Raw genomic sequence first — 25445 nt, forward strand, 5'->3', positions numbered from 1 at the left:
AAAAATAAAGTATCAGCTTGAGAGTGTTGCAAGGAGATCTGTAACATTGTGGTATACTAGATAAAAGAAAAAGTGATGATTACTAATTGTGAAAAATATAGATATGTTTAAGAAAATGTTGGCAATGTTGTGTATTTTAAACAAAAAAAAAGTTGCAGAGGCATGGAAATGAACAATTATGTAAGTGAACAGAAGTGAAAGTTTAATTAGAATATTAAAGTGCTGAACTGTTTCTCAATACTTTTCTTTATTAAAATTACTGCCAAACATTTATTTTTGAGCATTAATAAAATATTAGTTAGAGAACAGTAATTCTCATTGATTTTGAGAAGGATCAGTAAGTTTGTTACCAAAGAAGTTCACTTGTTTGAATGTTTCAGAGGACTAGCGCTTTGAGTAACTAATCTATGTATTTTTGCAGTGTTTAGTTTGTGTTGTATTGGTGCCCAAGAAGAAATCTCTTATTTAGAGTATTTGCTCCCTGCTCTTCGAGGTGGGGGGAACAGCCTCCCAGAGCAGCTTACATGCAGTTAGTTAAAGCAAGATATTCCCACTAGTTTGTTATCTAAGTGGGACTTGGGTTGTGCAGAGGCAATTAATCTTTGAGGTATGAAAAATGTAGGAAGAATAGAAAGGAAAAATCGAAAAATGCTGACTATTAGAAGAACTACATGCTATTGGAGAGGTGTCGTTACTGCTGATAACTTGCTATTTCCTCTTTCCTGGAAACTTAGTATTCTCTGTTTGTTTATTTTGATTGATTGATTGATTGATTGATTGATTGAATTTGTATCCCGCCCCTCCTCCTGAAGAAGCCCAGACTGGCAAACAAAGCAAAATAATTGTAAAACACTAAAACTTTCTAAAAACGTACTCTCTTCCATCAAGTGATCTTGGAGTTGCCAGGAACAATATTCTTCAGCTACCAAACACATGAGTAAATGGGAATGTTTTCAAATTCTTCCTGAAAGTTAGTGAGAATGGAGACAGGTGCACCTCAATATGGAAGTCATTTGACAATCAGTTTTGTAACCTTAACAAACTTAATACACCTTTGTAATTCAAGCACGGGAACAGTTCCAGAAACTTTCGAGGATGCATAACAGTATGGAAACACTCTATCGGAATGTAATGGAATTTTATGCCGTCGATTGGAAGAAAGTTTCAGTGGAAGAATTTCTAACTGACTTGAACAATTTTAGGACAATGTTTATGGTAAATCTTATGACAATCTAATTCTAGACTCTGCAGAAGTAGTATAGATGAATATGCTTTTGCTTCACAGGTTCAGCTATTCTTTACATCACTTTACATCACTAAGAACAGCCAGCCACAACCTTGTGTCTCCATATATTGTTGGACCACAATCTCAGCATGGCCAGTGGTCAGACATGTTGGAAGTTAACAGTCCAACATCATCTGGTGGACTGAAGGTTGGGGAAGGCTGACTAGAAAGATGAGTATATATTTTGTTGGTAGCAGCAACCTAATATGCAAGCATGGTGGACCATTTTACCCCAAGTTACATGAGAACCAGATACATTTGAAACAGCAGCTACTAGTCTAGGTATATAACTCTGTCGCTGCCCCTTACTTCAGGTGTTCAGGGGAGAGTGCTGATCCTGATTCTTACATAGCCATAATGGTATGATCTCTCATATCAGTACAAGAGGCAGGTCTCTGCATGCTTGGGGTTTCCCAAGGTATGCACAAATACAAAAAATATTTGTCATAAATAAATAGAATGGGGCAACCCTTCCCTGCCACCCCTCCCCCCTAAACAAAACATAACAATAAAAGCAGGGAGGACTAGCTGGGCTGACTTGGGTGTGTGCAAGAGGAAGAAGCAATAGGTTGAAGGAGTGAAAGTGGGGTAGGAAAGGCAAGAGATGCCAGCTTTTTAAAACAACCCTAGTACTATAACTGATTCTACTGCTGTGGTGGTGTTTTATTGTTGTAAACTGCTTTAGGATTTATTTTCAAATGAAAAGCAGCATAGAAATGATTTTAAATAGGCATGTATACATTTTTCTAAGTTATAATTGTTTATGCTGGTGAAATTTAATATATTTTGCTAGCAAGCTGCAAAGGAGAATATGAGAAGAAAAGAAGCAGAAGAAAAGCAGAGACGTGCTAGAATTGCTAAAGAAAAAGCAGAAAGGGAAAAAATAGAAAGACAAAGAAAGAAAAAGTGTTTGTTGGAAATGAAAACAGGTAATGTGGACAGGAACCTTGTTCTTGTAATATTGCTTGTGTTACTAGCTCGATGACTTCTAAAAGCAGAACTGGTTGTTTCACTTCAGAAATGTGCTTAAATCTGACTAATCATTTCAGGGCAATGTTTTGCTTGTGTGGAGAATTAAATTCCTATTATTTCCTGTTAATGCCACACTTTCTTTGCTTTCCACATTTTTCTTGCCCTCAAGCTAACATTAAGGTGCTCGGGAAATGTGGTGCACTTTGCCCATGCTCTGGCCCCTCTTGCCTTACCTCTGGTTGTGCTGATGTTTGCCTCTTGGCTCTGGCTATGTCATTAGGGGGCTAAGTAAGGTAAGTTCCTTGCTCACCCTTGCCAGCTCACCCATGCCAGCACTCTGTCCTTGATTCAAGGTGCTGCATGCTCCTACTTTCCAGCTTTGCACGGCACACCTCCCACAACATGTAGAAGTAGTGGGTAGGTACCTCCCAAATTTTAAGTGGACCTGAAATTGGAAAATGCTGCAACTATATCCTATCCTAGGCCAGCCTTTCTTGACCTTGGGTCCCCATGTGGTCTTAACTACAACTCCCATCATCCCTGACCTGGCTGGTTAGGAATGGATTGAGAACTACATCTGGGGACTCGAGGATGAAAAAGACTGCCCTAAACTAATCTGTCCATGCTGAAAATCCCATTCACTTTCTGAGCTGGAGGAGAGTTTACTGGGGACATGGTGTTCAGTTCATAATGTAGATTGTCCTAAAAACTATCATTTTTAATCTTGATTTCTTCATCTTTTTTTCTGCTTATACAATTTTCTTAGCATAGGAAAAAAACTACTTATGATGTTCAGAGCTATGCAGCAGTACAATCAGCATATGCCTAAATTGTTAAAAGGGGGTTTGGCATTAGCTCAGTTTGTCAGCTGGCTCAGCAAGCATATCGGTTTCATTTCAGTAGGAGAAGAATATTACTTGAAAGTTAGCAGTAAAAATGGTAACTTATTGCCTACAGATTGTCCTTTGATCAAAACATTTAAGGCAGTTTGCAATTCTGCATCCCAGCTCACCTGGGGCTCATAAAATCATAGAAGGGACCCCAAGGAAGGGAAGGGACCTTGGAAGGGACCCCGAGGGTCATCTAGTCCACCCCCTGCAACGCAGGAACCTCAGCTAAAGCATCCATGACAGATGGCCATCCAACTTCTGCTTAAACCCCCCCCCCAAGGAAAGAGAGTCTACCACCTCTTGTAGGAGTCTGTTCCACTGTCAAACAGCCCTTACTGTCAGAATGTTCTTTCTGATGTTTAGTCAGAATCTCCTTTCTTGTAACTTGAAGCCATTGATTCGAGTCCTACCCTCCAGAGCAGAAATAAACAAGCTTGCTACATCTTCCATGTGACAGCCCTTCAGATGTTTGAAGATGGCTATTATATTTACTCTCAGCCTCTAATCTAGGCTAAATATACCAAAATCCCTCAACTGTTCCTCATAAGACTTGCTTTCCAGAACCTTTGTTATCTTGGTTGCCCTCCTCTATGCACATTTCAGCTTGTCAATATCCTTCTTAAATTGTGGTGCCCGTTGCATATATTCTGTCTGAGAAATCGAAAACAATTTTGTGCAGATTACTTGACGTAACTTGAATTACATTTTTTTGAAACAAACAACTGCAAAATTATTGTTGAATGGGAAGTATATGTGCATATCTGCTTTAAGTAGCTCTTTTGAAATTGTACGTAGCTGTATAAGACCCTATAGCAGAGAAACTAAAGTGTGTTGGCTCAGACGTAGTACTGGCTTATGGACAGTCCTCCCAAAGGCTGCAAGCCATGGAGGGTGCAGCCAGTGAGAGTAGGCATTACTAAAGTTGGTATGACTACTTTGTACCAGCTATCTCTGGTCTGTGTCTCTGCATATGTGTGTTTAAACACACACACACACACACACACGTGTGCATAGTTTCAGATCAAACTATACTTTGAATGAATTCTGCTTTTTTAAATGCAGCGTTAAATGGTTAAAAAAATACTGAGGATCGAAGTATTTAGTAAATGAAAGTCTATTTTCATGAGTGGACATTCACAAATCCATAAATGATCCATTTAGGGAATCAGAATCTGAACATCTAATATACTGTATGCAAATATTCATTTTCATCTTGGAAGATGATGTCCTACAAAGTAACCTGCTTCTGCAAACCCACATGGCTTTATGATGTGGCTTCATTCAGGTTTCAGAGATATTAGAAGCATATGAATGATGTTGCATTATATTTAAAGTTACTGCTCTATTTCATTTTAGGACGCAGTGGTGTGAGGTGAATCAAATGAACTTTGGTCTGCATTAGTGGACACAATATGAACACTAACAGGGCTGACTTCTTGGAGATCTGATTAATGAGTAAATTAAAGGCTTGTCTGAATTTGGAATTGCCAGCTTTTTATTGCTACGGTTTCTTCTCCAGCCCTGTAAATCCTTTGGCATTGCTATGGTAACCATGAAAGCTGAAGGAATTCCCTCCATCTCTTTTTACAGAGGGTGATGAGACAGGTGTGATGGATAGCCTACTGGAGGCCTTGCAGTCAGGTGCTGCTTTTCGAGACAGAAGAAAACGCACAACAAGGGCTAAAGGTGAATACTCCCCCCCCCCTCTTTTATAGATTTAGGGCACAGGACTATTTACTACAGAATGCATCAGTTGGTGGAGAACTACTTATAGTAACAACATTAAATGATAATTTGTAAAGTTTTCAGAGTACACCTTTGCTTCCAGGAAACTACCTTTTGGAAATATACTTTTGTGTAAATATTAAACATACTTGTTTTTTTTCCTTCTTTTTCCTTTAGATACAGATGTGCCACAGAATTTCAGCCCAACCTCTGAAAGACCTGTTCTGAAAGCTTGTAACCATGGTAATTCATAAATCATATGTTTTTACTGTTGATTCCTATTGATTTCCATAAGGGTCTGTTATATTCCTTGTTTACGGTCATATCTGGAATAAGCCACTGGGATTGGCTTGCCAAATGGAAGTCACTTAGTGTCTACATTCTTAGAAGTTTTCTTCTTATCTTTACATATCTGACTTGCATTTTTACTTTGTCTAAAATCTGAAGAGTTGTTGATGCCAAATAACATAATTCAAAATACTAGTAAAGTATGTCTTTAGCTCTTGAATTTTAATATATTGTCTTATTTATAAAATAGGTCAAGTATTACTTTATTGTAAAATAGCATTAAAAAAGAAAAGGTTTTTTATTTATTAACTCAGTGGTTTATAAAATATCATTGTTAAGGATCTGAGTATGATTCAGGAAAGACTGTATTTCATATTATGAAGAATGTATTTCACATGTTGGGCAAAAAATAATAATATTAAATATTCAAGTTTGTGAATTTAAGCAGAGGATTTTATCTGTTTATTTCACCTACAAAGGAAAAGAATATTTTCTTTACCTTATTTTATTAAGTAATTTCTTTTATTAAGTAATGCTTACTTAATATATGCACAAAAATCATGGGGGGAATATAGCTAGCCATTTTATAGTTTTAGAATATGATGCATTCCCTGTTCCCTGTGGTCCGAAGGCATGTGATACAGGAACCTTGCTGAAGTGAAGCAGGTTTAGAACTGGTCAGGACTGTGAGACTGCATAGAAGTCCTGTGTACACTGTCTTGAATTCCATGAGAAAAAATGCAGTGAAATACATTTCATTATACAGTGGTACCTTGGGTTACAGACGCTTCAGGTTACAGACTCCGCTAACCCAGAAATAGTACCTTGGGTTAAGAACTTTGCTTCAGGATGAGAACAGAAATCGTGCTGTGGCAGTGCAGCGACAGCAGGAGGCCCCATTAGCTAAAGTGGTGCTTCAGGTTAAGAACAGTTTCAGGTTAAGAACGGACCTCCAATGGTCCCTTGGGTTAAGAACTTAATTCATTCTGGAGGTCCGTTCTTAACCTGAAACTGTTCTTAACCTGAGGTACCAGTTTAGCTAATGGGGCCTCCTGCTGCTGCCGGAGCACGATTTCTGTTCTCATCCTGAAGCAAAGTTCTTAACCCGAGGTACTATTTCTGGGTTAGCGGAGTTTGTAACCTGAAGTGTCTGTAACCCAAGGTACCACTGTATGTGTAAGCTATTTTACTTGGAGTGATCTTTGTAGAAGCAATACATGGTTTGTTTTTTGTTATGAAAATCTCCCTGTTGTGAGGTTAAAGCTGATTATTTGCTACTGCTGCTAAAAACCATTTCAAAGGCAAGCTGATTCATCTTCCTTTTTTATGATTCTGGAAATACAAAACCCTACTAGAACATATGGGTTACCTTGCTGGCTCAGTCTAAAATGCATCTAATGCAGCATCTGCTTTCAGCAGCAGTCAGCCAGATTGCTCACAAGTAAGGTGTGATGGCCTTCTTCTGTCTGTCCCAGCATCTAGTCTTTAGAGGTATACTGCTTCTATACGTATAGAGGTTCTGTTTAGCTACTATGGGCATTGCTTGGTAGTTTATGTGGCGTCCAAACTTTTTTCAAAGAGGGCCAGATTTGATGAAGTGAAGGGCCGTGAGAACCGACCAAAGGGCCAACCAAAGTTGTTAACCTTTTTTAGGATTGAAGTTGTTGGGGTTCTTTTTACCCCAGGAAATATACTACTGTGGGGGCCAGAATAAACTGACCAGCGGGCTGGATTAGGCCCCTGAAACGAACTTTGAACATGCCTGGTTATGGCCATTGCTGCACCCTGTAGCAGTGAATTCCATAATAGTATGTTGTGTGGTTCAGCACTTGTTTTTATTGGTCCCAACCCTACCGCTGATCAACTTTCTCTTGTTGGAAGATTCTTAATTTACAGTGGTGCCTCGCAAGACAAAATTAATTCGTTCTGCGAGTTTTTTCGTCTACCGAATTTTTCGTCTTGCGAAGCACGAAATCCCATAGGAATGCATTGAAATTCAATTAATGCGTTCCTATGGTCAAAAAAAGTCCAAACAAAGCCAAATTTGGTACAACAAGAGTTTATTAACTGCTCTTTAAAGTCACACATACTGTAAAGAGCAGTTCAAAAATTGAAGGAACAATAAATTAAGTTTCTAAACATGACAGAAAAACATTTAAAAATCAACAAAGTGTACCGTACATTTTCTAAGACTCTGGGGGACCACTCGAAGAAGGTTCCTCTTCCACTCTTTGCTTCTTGCTGAAGAACCTGTCCATGGTCTGCTGCTTCATCCGCCTTTTCAGCACCTCCCTGAAAGGTGACATGACCGTCGTATCAAAAGTGTTCACAAGGTCATGTATCACGTGCTTGTTAGGGTGGTGCCGCTGTGCAAAAGCCTGCACATACTTCCACTTCTGGCAAATGTCTCTCAGTTCTTTGGAGGACAGCCGTTCCTCAGTTGCTTCCTCCTCTTCCAGCGAGGCCTCCTCCTGCGCAGCCTCTGCCTGCAGTTCGACCAGCTCCTGGGTGGTCAGCTCGTGGTCGTGCTCCTCCACCAGCTCGCTGACGTCCTCCTCTGTGACCTCCAGGCCCATGGTCCTCCCCAAGGCAATAATGTCCTGCACCACTGTTGACTCTGGTGCATCAGAGTCACTTGGTGCCACACAGTCCGGCCACAGGCTGCGCCAAGCGCAATGACGATGTCGAAGTGGTCCTTCCAGAATTCCCGCAGGGTGATGGTGGTGCAATCAGTCACCTCGAAGCATCGCCTGAAAAGCTCCTTGGTGTAGAGTTTTTTGAAATTGGCGATGACCTGCTGATCCATCGCCTGGAGCAGTGGCGTGGTGTTAGGCAGCAGGAACATGATGCTGATGAAGCTGAACTCCTCCAACAAGGCCTTTAGGATGAGCAGGAGCATTGTCCATCAGAAGCAAAGCCTTCAGCGGCAGGTCGTTGTCCAGCAGGTACTGTTTGACAGCAGGGCCAAAAGCAAGATTGACCCAGTCCACAAACAGCACACGTGTGACCCAAGCCTTGCTGTTGGATCGCCACATGACACTCAGCTGCTCCTTGTCGACCTTGTGTTTCTTGAAGGCCCGTGGGTTCTCCGAGTGGTACACCAGCAGGGGCTTGATCTTCAGGTTGCCGCTTGCATTGGCACAGAAGAGCAGGGTCAGACAGTCCTTCATGGGCTTGTGGCCAGGCAACTTGGCCTCCTCCTGTGTGATGAAAGTCCTTTTGGGCATCCTCTTCCAAAACAGCCCGGTCTCGTCGCAGTTGAAGACCTGCTGTGGAACGTAGCCCTCCGTCTTCACAACCTCCAGGAACTCCGCTGCAAAGTCTTCAGCCGCAGGAACATCAGAACTGGCAGCCTCTCCATGCCTGACCACTCTGTGGATTCCAGATCTTGTCTTGGACCGGTCAAACCAACCTCTGCTTGCCTTGAAGACTTCTGGCTCGCCTGAGGTTCCTGGCTGTTCCCGGACGAGGTCTGTGTGCAAGGCCTTGGCCTTCTCAAAAATGACGGCCTCAGTCACTGTGTCCCCTGCACGCTGCTTCTCTTCTAACCAGATGAGCAGCAACTTTTCGACCTCCTCCAGAACAGCTGGGCGGTTCTTCATGATCTTGGTGACTCCCTTGGCTGCATCAGTCGCCAGGATCTTCTCCCTCATCTTCAGGATGGTCCCGATGGTCGATGGATTCCTGCCGTACTCCCTAGCGAGGTCTGTCACACGCATTCCACCGTCGTGCTTCCGGATGATCTCCTTCTTCATTTCCAGCGTCACCTTCTCCTTCTTCCTCTCGCCGGCCTCTGCAGCAGCAGTCTTCTTGGGTCCCATGGCAGCACAGCTCCTACCTTCGTAAACTCAGAAAAATAAAAATCAGTGCTCCACTTCCAAAAAATTCAAAAGCACCCAGCCACCCACCACACAGAAAATCAAACCCAGAACCAAGTCCTTGAATTCCAAACACCCCAACCCAAAATCCAAAAACCCCCAAAAAAGTTTTAAAAGTTTAACTTACGAAATGGCTGCAAATCACCAAAGTCTTCAAAATCCTCAAATGGCTGCAAAAGAAGTTTTGGAAAAGCTTTAAAAATCACCAAAGTCTTCAAAAACCTCAACTGTTCCCCCAGCCACCCACCCACCACACAGAAATTGCAAACCCCTCCCCAACTGTTGCAAACCCCTCCCCAACTGTTCCCCCAGCCCCTCCCCAACTGTTGCAAACCCCTCCTCAACTGTTCCCCCAGCCAGCCACCACACAGAAATTCAAATCCAGAATTTTTTTAAAACAACAGCAGAGTGGCCCAATGGTCACAGAAAATCATAAAAATTAAAAAAAACTCCACACAACAAGCTCCCAGATTCTTGCAAACCCCTCCCCAAATGTTCCCCCAGCCAGCCACCACACAGAAATTCAAACCCAGAATTTTTTTTTAAAAAAACCACATGGCCCAATGGTCACAGAAAATCATAAAAATTAAAAAAAACCCACACAAGCTACCATATTCTTGCAAACCCCTCCTCAACTGTTCCCCCAGCCACCCACCACACAGAAATTCAAATCCAGAATTTTTTTTAAAAAACAACAACAACATGGCCCAATGGTCACAAAAAATCATAAAAATTCAAAAAAAAACCCCACACAAGCTCCCAGATTCTTGCAAACCCCTCCTCAACTGTTCCCCCAGCCAGCCACCACACAGAAATTCAAACCCAGATTTTTTTAAAAAAAAACCACATGGCCCAATGGTCACAAAAAATCATAAAAATGCAGAAAAAAACCACACAAGCTCCCAGATTCTTGCAAACCTATCCCCAACACCAAGTCCTTGAATTCCAAACACCCCAACCCAAAATCCAAAAAACCCCAAAAAAGTTTTAAAAGTTTAACTTACCAAATGGATGCAAAAGAAGTTTTGGAAAAGCTTCAAAAATCAGCAAAGTCCTCAAAAACCTCAAAAAAGGCTACCACACCGCGTGCTATGTGTTGCTCCTCGAAGTTCAAGTCGCAACTACACCTCTTCAAGCAATGCACCCTGGGTATTAACGGTTTTACGAAAAAGGAAACAAACTTGCAAGACGTTTTCGTCTTGTGAAGCAAGCCCATAGGGAAATTTGTCTTGCGAAGCACCTCAAAAAACGAAAAACTCTTTCGTCTAGCGAGTTTTTCGTCTTACGAGGCATTTGTCTTGCGGGGCACCACTGTACTGTTGCAGTTGGTTGATCCCTGAAAGAGGGATGGATAAGTTATGGCATGCCTTTAAATATGCAACCTTTCGATGTCAATCTAGTTTTAGAAACAGTTTTGAAGGACAGCAGAAGCTGATCAGACTGTAAAATGGGATCAGGTAAATCAACTTTGTGAAAAAGGGAGAAAATGTCTAATGCACCTATGTCACAACTTAATATTGTTTAAACTGTCTTTGTAAGTATTTTTAATGGCACCTGAACTGAAATTTTCAGATAGTCAGTAAAGAGAAGTCTTATGAAAATTGTTTTTAAAAAGCAATTCTAGACATTGCATCTGTCACTGATCTCATTCCCTACCAACAGTGACCCTTTCCGTCTAGACTCTGACTAATGATTTTCAGAACTTCGTTAAACCAGTTATAGAAGATTGTTGTCAGGCATTCTCCACTAAATTGCTTACCTAAGCTATGTAGACGTTCTGGTCAGGAGTTTTCAAACACTGATTTTAAGTAGCAATATTCTGCAGAATAGGTTGGTGGGGGGAAAGAACGTAACAGAGAGGAAACATGGCAATGTGTGTGTGTGTAATTTGCAAAGATCACACAATACTCCTCCTATGCAAGTAAGCCACCAATTGTCAGAGATGGATGTGTTGGCACTTCTCAATGTGTTACTTCTCCCTGTATGGGTGACTTTCTTCCATTCTCTTATATGGAGAATATGCCCCCTGTTCCTGGTGTCAATTGTTATGTGAAGGGCTAGATCTTGGTATTCTCCCAGTGCAAGTGATTTGTAACGTTAATTCCTACCTAAGATTGTGTATACACAGAATTATGTACATAGAATTCTGTAGAGGCTACTTCAGTGCAGCTAAGGGGAAGGACCCTAAATAACTGGTGGAGACCATGTTCTGCATGCAGAATCCCATGTTCAATCCCTGGCATCTCCAGGTAAGGCTGGGAAAGATTGGTCTGAAGCCCTGGATAACGATGCTGTTTGATGCTGACAATACTGAGTAGATGAATCAGTCGTCTGATTTGGACAGAAAAGTGGATTGATGGAATCTGGAGATTCAGTAACCATGGCAGCAACACTTGTTTTAGCTAGTGGGCTGCAATCACCAAGCTCACCTGCTACAAGATATGGTAGAACTTAGGGTATCCTGGGAAGACTCCACAGTAAGAGTAATCATGAGTTTTTTACCTTTCTGGTGGCAACTCAGAGAAGAGCTCTGCTACTAGCCTTGCGAAGTTGAGTGGCTCAATAGTATGGATGCCAGATACCATTACTACAAAGCCTCGGCTGGAGTACAGGAAGAGGCATGTTGCTGGGCTGATAATGGACATTAGCCTAAGCCCCCACAATAGCATTTCTTTCTGAGTTGTGGAGCCATGTTTTCAAAACCTTTTGTCATTTATTATAGATTGAACTTTGTAGCTAAGTAATAATCTCTTGGAGTGGTGGCAGAAATTTCTCTCTAATAATTTTGAGGGCCCATATTTGAAAGCCTTTCCGTTAGCAATATTTCCTCCCAGCATATTTACATTGGTGATTTTTTAATATATATATTATAGTGTATTTAAGACCAGGTCTTTGCAAAAGTTTGTTTAAAAACCACCTGTCTCATAAGCATTCATTTCCAGACTCCTAGTCTTGAGAAACTTGCCTATATATCCAGAAAGTTCTTTTGTTAATACTAACACTAGGGGGTGCCATTCATCCATTGTTTAGCTATAGATTGCTTTGAAAATGCGGGCAGCAAAATTTTCTCACGTCAGAATGAAATGAATTCTATAATGAAATAAGAATGCATAAAAAAGCTATTATGAAATTCATGTATAACGAGCTAGATATATATCGTATAAACTAAAGACGTCTGCTACCTAGCTGTTATTGCCATACTGCCTGGTAAAATAATTATTACTGTCCTGACATTTCATAAATATACATAAATGAAGAGGGTACAAGCATTAATTTTAAAGTTTGGAGAACAATATAATGGTAATATTTACTTTCATGATGCTGTATACTGCATGCACTTCATTCAGTTGAAACTAATTTTATAGTTTTTAGCTTAATCAGGTTTGTTCTTAGCCTTAGGCACATTAAGTATTTACAGCTAGCATAAACAGCACTTAAGTGGTATTATAATAATGAACAAAATTTTTGGTCATTGTTGGACAAAGTGTTAAGATAGCAAGGGAAATGTATACTTTTACAGTTGTACTGTAGGTGGTACTCTTTTACTGCTTCTTCTGAGGGTAGGGGCAGAATAAATATATATTCAATTCAGTGTGATCCATCATCAGGCAACTGTTCAAAAAGTAGCATTCTTAAATGCTCTCAAATGTCCAGTAGCAAAAATAAATGAAGGGCATAGTGCATTAAGGGATTTCCAGTGGAGTCTCTCAGGGCAGAGGAAACTGCTGCGAGAGAGAGCTCATGGGACAGATTGTGCTCTTACTGCCTTTAGCAATAGCTTCCTAACTAATCAGTCTCCAGGCTTATACCCTGCTTTAACTTGAGCTGCTTTCTGTTTGCTAGGCACTGACTGAAAACAGGACACAGCCAATTATTCTCTGCTGAGTTAACCCATTTCACTTTATCCAGTGGAAAGCATGATTGCCTCCTTATGGAAACATATTCTTCATGTGTTTTCATTTTTAGTTACACATCTTCTAAATTAGGGTAAATAACAAATTATTTCAAATAAGTTTTAATTAAAACATTCACATATTTCTGTTAGGTACTCAGAGGTTTTTCTGTTGAGCCAGTTAGCACATTGAAAAAACCAATCCTGTACATCTGAGTTACGCAAATAATGTGAAATGACACCAGAAATGGACCATCACTTATGCAGAAGTAATTGCCCAAATAAGAACATAAGCAGGGCCTGCAGGATCAGGCCAAAGGGACATCTAGGCCAACATCCTGTTCTCACAGTTGCCAACCAGATGCTTGTGGATAACCCACAAGCGGGATCCGAGCACAAGAGCTTGTTTTTCTTGTGGTTTTCAGAAGCATTACTGCCTTCGACTGTGAAAGCAGAGCTTAGCCATCCTGGCTGGTCGGCTATAAACCATTGTGCTTTGTGGTTTTTAATTTAATAATTTCACCCCACATTTTTGGTCTCTACTTTATTCAAAGAATACTCTGTGGCTGGTATTTAAAGCAGAATGTAAGTACATTTTCCCCTGAAGTGCTGGTAAATGATAAGTATATGTTCCGAATTGGCAACATCATTTATTTAGAAGAATTTAAACATAAGCACAACCTGCTGGCTCACACCAAAGGTCTAGCATCCTGTTCTCACAGTGACCATCCAAAGGCCTATGGGAAGCCCACATATAGGAGATGAGTGTGCAATAGCAGTCTCCCCACTTGTGATTCAAGCAACTGGCATTCGGAGGCAGACTGCCTGCCACAGGGGAGGTGGAAAGTAGCCACCGTGGCTATTAGCTATCAAAAGCCTTGCCCTCCTTTAAAGCTAATCAGGTTGATGGCCATCATTACTTCTTGTGGGAACAAATGCCATTGTTCTGTGCACTGTGTTTTTTGTCTGACCTGAATCTTCCTGACTTATAGTATTATGAAAGATTGAGAAAAACTTCTTTGTAACCACATCATGCACAATTTTGCAAACCTCTGTCATCTTCCCTCTTTACTCTACTTTTCTGTAAACTAAAAGGTTCCAAGTCAACCTTTCCTCAAAGGGAAGTTGCTCCATCCCCTTGATTGTCCTGGTTGGCCTTTTCTGAACCCTTCCAGCTCTATAGTATCCATTTGTTCTCAATCAGTTTGACAACACTTAACATAAGAGAAGCCTGCTGGATCAGGCTGGTGGCCTATCATGTTCGGCATTCTGCTCTCCCAGTGGCCAGCCAGATGCCTGTGGGTAGCAGGAACCAAGTATAACCCTGCTCTTCCCTCCTGCGGTTTTTAGTCACTTGCAACAGGTCCTGGGGCACAACTTGGTCAAAAGGAAAGAGGGAAAAAACAGGGGGTCTGCAATACTTAGCTAATTTGGAACCGCTGGCATAAAGGACTTAAATGGCTGGACCATATTGCTTGTTTTCAATGTACTACTTTGTTATTTTGTTCATATGTTTATTTGTAAATCACTTTTAAGACTATTCCGCAGTTAAGTTTTGAAATAAAAAAAGGAGAGACAATTGCTGTGTTTGACTAAATCAGCAGTGAGCAACCTCAGTCTCCGGGACAAAATGTAGCCCTTCAGACCTCTTTATCCTTCACTCAGGACCCTCCCTAGGCCACATCTCATCAGCCCTGCTCCATCTCTTCCTTGATTGCTTTCACCTGGCTGGCATATGGACTTGAAATGTGACATTTGATTGCCTTGAGAGAGAGGTTAGAGGAGGGGCAGTAGAAACCTCTGTGTTTTGCATGGTTGGAATATAGCCTACTGTACAAAGGTACTAAATGTCACATCTGTTGCATCACCTACTTTGACTGTGGTCTTGCCCACCACTGGTATATCTCCACTCATCAAGCTAATCCCCCCCACCCCCACTTGACTAGTTTCAACAAAGCATAGTTAAGATGAACTACAGTTTAGGGTTTGGTTGTAATACTGAGCTGTAGTTATTCAAAAGCGAACATAAAAGCTTCATATTTCATGGATATGCTGGGAGTTTCTTCTGCAGCTTGTTTCCATTATGATAAACAAAGGTTTATTGTGACATCCAAAGCAGATCAAATGAGAGGATTTTAACTGACCTTACATTTGCTTTCTGTACTAACCAGAGGAATCTAATAAGTGTGGGACACTAAATTCTGTCACCAGGGGTTACTCTAGTAGCTGATACCTGAAGCTTCTTTGTCACAGTCACATGTTGTGGGTGGTATCCAACCAAACTGTTAGTGCAAGCACTTTTGACTGTGCAATTTGAATTCCCTCTCCACAAGCCCCCTGCACCCTCCCTAAATCTGCTTCAGAGGGTTGGGGGAAACCCACAGCAGATGGTGGGGAGGGGAGGGGGGTGGTTCTGTTTCACAGCCCAGAGTGTTTGATGTAGCAGAACTATTTAGTTGGATACTGCCCTTCATTTGGATTATATACTCATAAAACATAACAACCTGAAAATTAACAATAGTGGAGCAGTATCAGTTAGGTTTGCAAAATGTTCTACCAGCGAATTGGTACATAGTTGCTTGTTCCTATGTCTGGTATCAAAAATGTGAATAAGGAGTGTGCTATTTGTGGACAAGTAGTGTAGAATTCAACATTTTCCTTGTTAAAGGATATATCTTGGTCTTATCCAAAGTCCTTAGCTAGACAAGTTTTATCTTGTGAGCAAACATTGAGAGCTATATTAGGTCTTCTGTAGGAGATTCAGTCATCAGGGCTGGATGTGTAGGGAGCTGCCACAGTAGGGTGTCATAAATAGCTGGAGAGCCATCTGGCCTCAATCTGTTAATACATATTTCCCTTTTGCAGTCAACTAGTGTGGGTTTTCCCCTGCTGTATGCGGCAAACAGGAGGTGCCAAAGATGAGGCAAAGGCAGTGAGGTGCCTTCTTGGAAGGCTGATTAGATTCCATTTCAGGAGGTGTGGTACTGTTTGTTGGTGGCTGCAAAAAACAACAACACAGTAGCTTGTGCTGCATTAAAGTGCACGTTTTCATAGACTTGAGGGAACTTCACCAGATGTGTTATCCTCAGTTCACAGGTGTGCCTGTATGAAATTATAAAATTCACACAAAACCCCTAGTATATTAAAGGAAAACAGGGACAACTGGCAATAAAATGCAAAAAGTACAGTCTGTGACAATTCTGTGTAAAATTTAAGATAAGCACACACAAAAATTAATCACAATAGAAGAAATGGTGGTAGTGCAGTCATCCCAGGTTTGATATGTTAATTAACGCTTGTGTTGGGACTGGACACTATTGTCTCAATTCAAGCCTAAACAAATAAATAAAACTTCTTAGAATCATAGAATCATAGAGTTGAAAGAGACCACAAGGGCCATCGAGTCCAACCCCCTGCCAAGCAGGAAACACCATCAGAGCACTCCTGACATATGGTTGTCAAGCCTCTGCTTAAAGACCTCCAAAGAAGGAGACTCCACCACACTCCTTGGCAGCAAATTCCACTGTCAAACAGCTCTTACTGTCAGGAAGTTCTTCCTAATGTTTAGGTGGAATCTTCCTTCTTGTAGTTTGGATCCATTGCTCCGTGTCCGCTTCTCTGGAGCAGCAGAAAACAACCTTTCTCCCTCCTCTATGTGACATCCTTTTATATATTTGAACATGACTATCATATCACCCCTTAGCCTCCTCTTCTCCAGGCTAAACATGCCCAGCTCCCTTAGCCGTTCCTCATAAGGCATCGTTTCCAGGCCTTTGACCATTTTGGTTGCCCTCCTCTGGACACGTTCCAGTTTGTCAGTGTCCTTCTTGAACTGTGGTGCCCAGAACTGGACACAGTACTCCAGGTTAGGTCTAACCAGAGCAGAATACAGTGGCACTATTACTTCCCTTGATCTAGATGCTATACTCCTATTGATGCAGCCCAGAATTGCATTGGCTTTTTTAGCTGCTGCGTCACACTGTTGGCTCATGTCTAGTTTGTGGTCCACCAAGACTCCCAGATCCTTTTCACATGTACTGCTCTCAAGCCAGGTGTCACCCATCTTGTATTTGTGCCTCTCATTTTTTTTGCCCAAGTGCAATACTTTACATTTCTCCCAGTTAAAATTCGTCTTGTTTGTTTTGGCCCAGTTCTCTAATCTGTCAAGGTCGTTTTGAAGTGTGATCCTGTCCTCTGGGGTGTTAGCCACCCCTCCCAGTTTGGTGTCATCTGCAAATTTGATCAGGATGCCCTTGAGTCCATCATCCAAGTCGTTGATAAAGATGTTGAATAAGACCGGGCCCAAGACAGAACCCTGTGGCACCCCACTAGTCACTCTTCTCCAGGATGAAGAGGAACCATTGATGAGCACCCTTTGGGTTCGGTCAGTCAGCCAGTTACAAATCCACTTGAATAGTTCTAATTCAACAATTTCACACCAGTCGTCCCTTTAAATTATTTTGTTAGAGAATAACAATGTTCCTGTGGGCAGTGGAGTATCCTTGGAGGCTGAAATGTTCTCCCAGTGGGTTTCTGAACAAAAAGTTGTGTAGAACCATAAAAACAGAGAAAGCTATTATAAGGTTCTGAGGAGTAGACTGTAGTCCACAAAAGCATAATCTTCTGGGGGGGGGGGGTTGCTGCTACAGATAATGGTGTTAGGCAACTGGGATTGTTGCAACGTCTGCTTTTGTGTTGTGTCTCCGTTATGTGGCCTGTTGTTGTTCAAACACTTTCAATCTAAATTTGATATCCTGTAGTTTAAAACCACTGTTATTATGCTGTAGCTATGCTTAGCTATTATAGAATCAATTTGCCTCTCTTGTATTTTAATTCTTGCCTGGTAGTCATTGGCAACAAGGAATTGCATGCAACCAAGTGCATGGAATTCCACACAGATTAGTGAGCAGGTTGTCAGTGGAGGGATGTAGTAATCCTCTGCACTCAGCATAGGAACCAAGTGGGATTCTAGAAGTGAGAGGCTGCCTCCTCTACATCCAGAATGGGAATAGTTAACATTTGCACATAATTGAATAGTGGAATTCACTTACCACCAATTTGGAAGGCTTTAGAGGGGTATTAGAAAAAAATTATGAAGGGTAAGTCTCTATATCTACCTCTATAACCAGAGCATGCTAGGGAGCAACAGCAGGAACAGGCTATTGCACTCATGTCCTGCTTGGAGACATCTAGCTGGCCCTGGAGAAAACAGGTTGCTGGACTAGGTAGGTCTTTGCTCTTAATTCAGTAGTGCTCTTCTTGGCTCTTAAATGCAGTAGGCTTTTACAGGAGAGATAAAGTTGTCCGCCTCTCGTCTGCCAGCCCACAGCAGGCTAGTAACGTTTGTGTGCTTATTTACTATGTTTAGAAATGTGTATTCCTCTGTTTTGAGCTATGCAATGTATATCCAGATGTTCAAATTTGTTCTAATTTTGTCATTTGAAAGCTGCTTTAGGAGCATTTTTTGTCTGGCGAGTGTGATAATAAAAAAATCCAAATAAATAGGAGCAAAAGAAGTTGCTGATACTGAGTTCAGAGCATTGGTCTATGTAACACAGCATTGTCTACATTGACTGGCAGTGGCTCTCTGGGGTTTTGTATAAGGTTTTCTTCCAGCCCTACCTAGACATGCCGGTGATTGAACCAGGCACCTTCTGTGTGCAAGGCAGATGCTCTACCACTGAGCTATGGCCCTTCCCCTGGTACAGAGATGTGGGTGGTGCTGTGGTCTAAACCACTGAGCCTCTTGGGCTTGCCCATCAGAAGGTTGGTGGTTTGAATCTGTGCGACAGGGTGAGCTCCTGTTGCTCTGTCCCAGCTTCTGCCAACCTAGTAGTTCAAAAGCATGCCAGTGCAAATAGATAAATAGGTACCACTGCAGCGGGAAGGTAAACAGTGTTTCTGTGCACTCTGGTTTCTGTTGCAGTGTCCCGTTGCGCCAGAAGCAGTTTAGTCATGCTGGCCACATGACCCAGAAGCTGTCTGTGGACAAACGCCAGCTCCTTCAGCCTGAAGCGAGATGAGTGCTGCATCCCATAGTTGCCTTTGGCTGGACATAACCGTCCAGGGTTCCTTTACCTCTTTACCTTTGCTAGATTACAGCTCCCATCATCCCTGACCAATGGCCATGCTAGATGGGGCTGAATGGGAATTGAAGTTGCAACACCTGGAGGGCCACAGGTTCCTCATTACTGATCTAGGCTAAGCCCTTTATAGCAGGCCTTGTTTTGGATGTGCATCTTAAAAATATAAAGCAGGTTTGTTTTGAAAACAAGTGTATTATGTAAGTACACTCAAGAGGTCAGATTAGCTATGGCTCCCTATTAAGTGAAATGTATGTTATGGCCCTTGCTACTTCTCCAGTTTTAGGAAACTTTATGAGTGGTTCAGTATAAATGCATTAAGTGCCCAGATAGGTGATTTTTCCATTTTTGTTTTTTAAAATGTGTTATTTGTCTTCATTGAGCCTCAGAGGTTGGTAGGAAATAAGTTCAAATACCGTATTTTTTCATATATAAGATGCCCCCTATTTTTGCGGCAACAACCAATCGCCGGTCCACCCTTGGCACTATCCATGTATAAGACGCCCCCTAATTTTTGCCTTTTTTAAAGGAAAAAAACCCTTGTCTTATACACGGAAAAATATGGTAAATAAAAATGACTAGGCTCACTGATCTTCAGCACCCTCATAATTTTTGTCTAAATGCTTTCTAGTGTAAAGGGACCCCTGACCATTAGGTCCAGTCGCGGACGACTCTGGGGTTATGGCGCTCATCTCGCTTTATTGGCCGAGGGAGCTGGCGTACAGCTTCCAGGTGGCCAGCATGACTAAGCCGCTTCTGGCGAACCAGAGCAGCGCACGGAAACGCCATTTACCTTCCCACCAGAGCGGTACCTGAACTGCCAATCTTCTGATCGGCAAGCCCTAGGTTCCCGTGGTTTAACCCACAGCACCACCCGCGTTATATTTATATTCTTAGTAGAACATCCTTTACTGGAACAATGTTGTTAATATAAATCAAATAGTATTGTCTTTATTGATGAAGCATTATAGTGTTGAACCATCTTCAGTTTTCATAGAATCATAGAATTGGAAGGAACTCCAGGGGTTATCTAGTCCAACCACCTGCACTTGTAGGTATCTCAACTAAAGCATCCATGACACTTGGCCATCCAACCTCTGGTTGAAAACCTCCAAGGAAGGAGAGTCCACCACCTTCCAAGGCAGTCCATTCCACTGTTGAACAGCTCTTACTGTCAGAAAGTTCTTCCTGATGTTTGCTGGAATCTCCTTTCTCGTAACTTGAAGCCATTAGTTCAGGTCCTAGCCTCCAGAGAAAACGAGCTTGTTCCCTCTTCCATGTGATAGCCCTTGAGATATTTGAAGATGGCTATCATATCTCCTCTGTCTCCTCCTATCCAGGCTAAACATACCCAGCTCCCCGAACTGTTTCTCATAAGACTTGGCTTTCAGGGAGGCTCGCCTAGTTCTTTCATTACATATCTTTAGGCGTCAGGTGAAAATGGTTCTCTATACCTCTATAACTGCATCACAGTCATTGGCTCATGTTATGTTTGTGGTCTTCTAAAACCCCTAGATCCTTTTCACGTTTATTACTGGCAAGCCAAGTGTTCCCATCTTGTATTTGTGCAGCTGGTTATTCCTGCCTAAGTGTACAACCTTATATTTGTGTCTACTGAAATTTATTTTGTTAGTTTTGGCCCAGTTCTCCAATCTTTTAAGGTCATCTTAAATCTCAGTTCTGTCTTCTGTGGCATTAGCTATGCCTCCTAGTTTGGTGTTACCTGCAAATTTGATGAATATCCCCTCAATTTCTTCATCCAAGCAGTTTATAAAGACGAGCAACGGGCCTAGGGCCTCCCTCATATGAAAGCCCCCAGAGCTATTTGCAATGAACAAAAAGGAAGAAAGTCCCACTTCTTTTGGCTTTATTAAAATAATTGTGTAGGGCCAAACCATACAGTCCTTAGGGACTCAATGTGGGAAGCTCATATATCTCCATTGCCTGCCCCTCTTACTAGGGGATAAAGTCTCTCTTCATTTGTTAATGACAGTGATGATGATTCTTAATGTCACTGTTGACTGCTGTTCACTTTACACGGTTGAAATATTATTCTGATATACTGGTAGTTTATTAATAGTTTAGTAAAACATTTGATTCAGAATAATTTTTTTCTTGTTTTCCTCCTCTAAAAAACTATGGTAGGTGCCTCTTATGGTCAGGTGCGTCTTATGGAGTGAAAAATACAGCATTTCAATCTCAGTGCTGTGGTTAGTTGATACTGTTTTGAATGTGGGACCCATCCTCTAAACTGCTTACTTTATTTCCTTTATCTTTTACAAGAAAGCACTTGCAATATGCTTGATATTTTAGAAAAATTCATTGAAGATTTCTGTTAAATGTGTGTATCCTAACAGCCTGTGTATGTGAGAGAGAAAGAGCTCTGGCTTCTTCAATTTCCATGGTTCAACAGAATTACATAGAAAACAAATGACCATTTTTATCATTTCTTCATTTCTGATAAAATCATTTTAGTTAACCTAAATTCATTTTGAATTAACAACTTGCAATGCACTCTGAAATAATTAAATTGCAGTGTGTGCTTATCTTGGTTTTCCAAACAGACTTATCCCACCCATATAGAAGTCTACTGTTTGGTCAGCTCTATTGCTTAAGTATAAATCATTTTTTTTCTTTTTACATCAGTTGCTATAAAATATTAGCCACCTGTGAGAATTTGCATATTTGGAAGAACCTTCTGTTTGATTTTTTTTGGCTGTATTCCAAGGTTTGTATGTGTGTTTTTAAATGGTTTATAAAGGAAAGCAGAAATTGAGCCATTTCAAATCTTTCTAGTTAATTACTCTAAGAGGTACTGTATGTTAGGAAAATAAAGACACAATTTCTTAATTAATCTAGAGAAAATAAAGCAAACATTCTGAAATGCCAGTGGGCAAATGCATAGGACAGAACCATGGCTATTCTGCTTAATAGCGATTATGTTGTACACAAGCTGAAGCCAGAGCCCTGTGTCGTCTGGGCAACTCCAGTTGCCATAGCAATGGAACTCTGTTGCAGGAGCAGGGTGAATGCTAATTGTAGCCATTTGTTGTTCCCTTCTGAGTCTTCTTTAACTTAGCACGATTGCAAAGCAGTCTGAGGTGCTGGGTGAGCAATATTGAGAACCCCAAAAGTACTGTTACTCAAGGAAACTGGATGCTTGACTTGAAGTAATTATTTTAGCAGTCAACAGTGCTGACAGTGCCACTGTGTGGGCAGGGATACAATCTGATAGGGATAGAGAGCTGTTTAAAAGCTGGTTTGTTATTATTTATCTACTTCCAGCATTTGTATGTCATTCCATACAGTTTACAGTTAGTAAGTAAAAATAATGCAAATATAAGAATAAAGCACAAAACTGTTTAAAAAAATGAGATGCCCATGTAAAAGACCTGGGTGTCCCAAAGGCTGCAAAGAGGGTGCCAGATGAGCTTCCAGTCTGCTCCATTACCAGGGGGTCGCTAATTAAAAGGCCTTTTATCTGGTAGTTATCCACCTCACATTAGAGCCAGTGTGGCACAATGGTTAGAGTTTTGGACTAGGACTTGGGAGAGCAGGATTCGAATCACCACTCAGCCACGAAGGTCACTGGGTAACCTTGAGCCAGACACCATCTCTTCGCCTAACCCACCTCACAGGATTGTTGTGAGGATGAAATGGGGAAGAGGAGAAGCATGTAAACCATCTTGAGATCCTTGAAAGATAAAGGTGATATATAAATGTTAATACTGCTGCTGCTGCTGCTGCTACCACCACCACTACTACTGCTACTAATAATAATATATGGTGGGTGTACATGGAGCAGGATGTCTGAAGACGATTTTCCTGCATTGTAGGGACTTGGAGTAGATGACCCTTGGGGTCCCTTCCAACTCTACAATTCTGTGGCTCAAGATCCTTAGGGGTTTACCAGTTAAAAGCAGCAATTTAAATTTGGCCCAGAGACAGATTGAGTCAGTGCAGCCAACAGAACACAGAATAAATATGGTCAAATGACACAGTCCAGTTAATAATCTTGCAACCTGTTCTAGACAACTGCAATGTCCAGACCACTTTTAATGTCATTACAGCCTAAATGAGAGTTTACCATGGCACCTAATGAAGCATTTTTCTTTGTAGATTTGGCTTGAGTCTGCAAAGAAAAAATGTTCCTTTGCATAAATGACTCCGCATAGGAACACAGGAAGCTGCCATATTGGTCAACCTGGCTCAGTACTGTCTACACTGACTGGCGACATCTTTCCATGGTTTCAAACATGGACCAATTGCCTGTCTCTTTGATCCTTGCCCATGTTGGCTAATAAAAGCAAGCCCAGAAGGACTGGATGATGGGCCCCACAGGGTGGTGAATGCTTCCCTCTGTGTTGGGAGTCTTCCTAGACCCATTGAAAAAAATGGTAATTAAACTGCTTCTTAAAAAACCATCTTTGTACCAACCACTATGGCCAACTATCGTCCATTCTCCATTCTTGGGTAAGGTGATTGAGTAGGTGGGTGCTGAACAACTCCAGGCATGCCTGGAGGATGCAGACCATTTTGATTCCCTCCAGTCGGGATTCAGGCATCATCATGGGACTGAAACTTCGTTGTACTGGTTGATGATCTCCAGCAGGCTAAGGACAAAGGTGAAAGCTGTTTCACAGTTCTGCTGGATCTCTCAGCGGCCTTTGATACCATCAACCATGGTATACTTCTGGACTGGCTAGAGGGGTTGGGAGCTGGGGCCAGTATTATATAGTGGTTCTGCTCCTTCCTCCTGGGTCGTGCCCAGAAAGTGGTGTTGGAGGATGAGTGTTCAGATCTCTGGGCGCTCACTTGTGGAGTGCTTCAGGGCCCCATACTCTCCCCCATGCTTTTCAACATCTACCTGAAGCTGCTGAGAGGGGTCATCAGGGGGTTTGGGCTGGGTGTTCATCAGTATGCGGATGATATCCAGCTCTCCCTCTCTTTTAAATCAGAACCAGTGAAGGTAGTGAATGTCTTGTGTGCGTGTCTGGAGGTGGTTGGAGGATGGATGGCAGCTAACAGATTGAGGCTGAATCCTGACAAGACAGAAGCACTGTTTTGGGGGGATAGGGGGCGGGGGGAGTAACTGTGCCCCTAAAGGACCAGGTGCACAGCCTGGGTGTAATTTTGCACTCACAGCTGTCCATAGAGGCGCAGGTCAATTCTGTGTCCAGGGCAGCTGTCTACCAGCTCCATCTGGTACACAGGTTGAAACCCTATCTGCCCGCAGACTATCTCACCAAAGTGGTGCTTGCTCTGGTTGTCTTTTAGACTACTGCAATGCGCTTTACGTTGGGCTACTTTTGAAGGTGACTCTGAAACTACAACTTTTCCAGAATGTGGCAGCTAGACTGATGACTGGAAGTGGCCACCGAGAGCATATAACACCAGTCCTAAAGGATCTTTACTGGCTCCCAGTACATATCTGAGCATGATTCAAAGTGTTGGTGCTGACCTGTAAAGCCCTAAACAGCCTCAGCCCAGAAAAACTGAAGGAGTGTCTTCATCCTGATCGTTCAGTCAGGACACTGAGATCCTTCTCTGAGGGTCTTCTGCTGGTTCCCTCGCTGCGAAAAGCGAAGCTACAGGGAACCAGGCAGAAGGCCTTCTCGGTAGTGGCATCCTCCCTGTACAATGCCCTCCCTTCAGATGTCAAGGAGATAAAGAACTACGTAACTTCTAAAAGACATCTGAAGGTGTTTGCATTCAGCACAAGTGACCAAATGCAAACTCTGCTTGCAGAGGAGCAATTAGGAGTGCACTTTAAGGCTCATGGTTATTCATTTGCAGCTGCACCTTACCCTTCCCATACATTTCACCATATCACATCAGTTGTCTGAGGTTAGGGCAGCAGTTCTCAACCTGTGGGTCCCCAGATGATGTTGGACTACAACTCCCACCATCCCTGAGCTCTGGCCTTGCTAGCTATGGGTGATGGGAGTTGTAGTTCAACAACATTTGGGGACCCACAGGTTGAGAAAGGCTGGGTTAGGGCATGGTTGGGGGGGGGAATGGGCTTGCAGGTCCAGTTAAGATTCCAGATGGGTCTAATTTGGCCAATGGGTGAAGGTCCCCTATGCATGCTTTAGGGGAAATGTAGCTCAAACTAGAAGAATCAGAACATCATTCAAGTGGATGGATGAACCAACAATACATCTGCCTGTCTGGATTTAGTCTCTGTTTAATCACTCTCCACCCAGTCCATTACTTTACCCAAGCACTATGTCAGGACAGATGAAGCCTCACTTGAATCTGATGAAAAAGAGAGATAAACTAGGTATCATCCAGATAATGGTGACATCTCAGAAAAATATGTGCTATGGTAATATGTACAGAAAAATATGTGCTCTGGTTGTCCACCCTTTTATCTTTTTCTCACCATGCCTGTTTTATTGTACAACTGGTTGTACATTACTGGAGCAAGAG

The 25445-nt window shown here is 42.0% G+C and overlaps 1 protein-coding gene across 1 annotated transcript in view; it reads left to right on the plus strand.

Annotated features, from left to right (window-relative positions):
* The window catches only part of DIAPH3 (diaphanous related formin 3), a 126079-nt gene that overhangs the window by 56848 nt on the left and 43786 nt on the right, over positions 1 to 25445 (plus strand). The window contains exons 24-27 of the mRNA XM_053384714.1: positions 1051 to 1215; positions 2079 to 2214; positions 4738 to 4833; positions 5050 to 5115. Of these exons, the coding sequence (XP_053240689.1) occupies positions 1051 to 1215; positions 2079 to 2214; positions 4738 to 4833; positions 5050 to 5115 (463 nt within the window). The remainder of the gene's footprint in view (positions 1 to 1050; positions 1216 to 2078; positions 2215 to 4737; positions 4834 to 5049; positions 5116 to 25445) is intronic.

The sequence above is a fragment of the Podarcis raffonei genome, chromosome 4 (genome assembly GCF_027172205.1).
Source record: "Podarcis raffonei isolate rPodRaf1 chromosome 4, rPodRaf1.pri, whole genome shotgun sequence".
Classification (NCBI taxonomy): domain Eukaryota; kingdom Metazoa; phylum Chordata; class Lepidosauria; order Squamata; family Lacertidae; genus Podarcis; species Podarcis raffonei.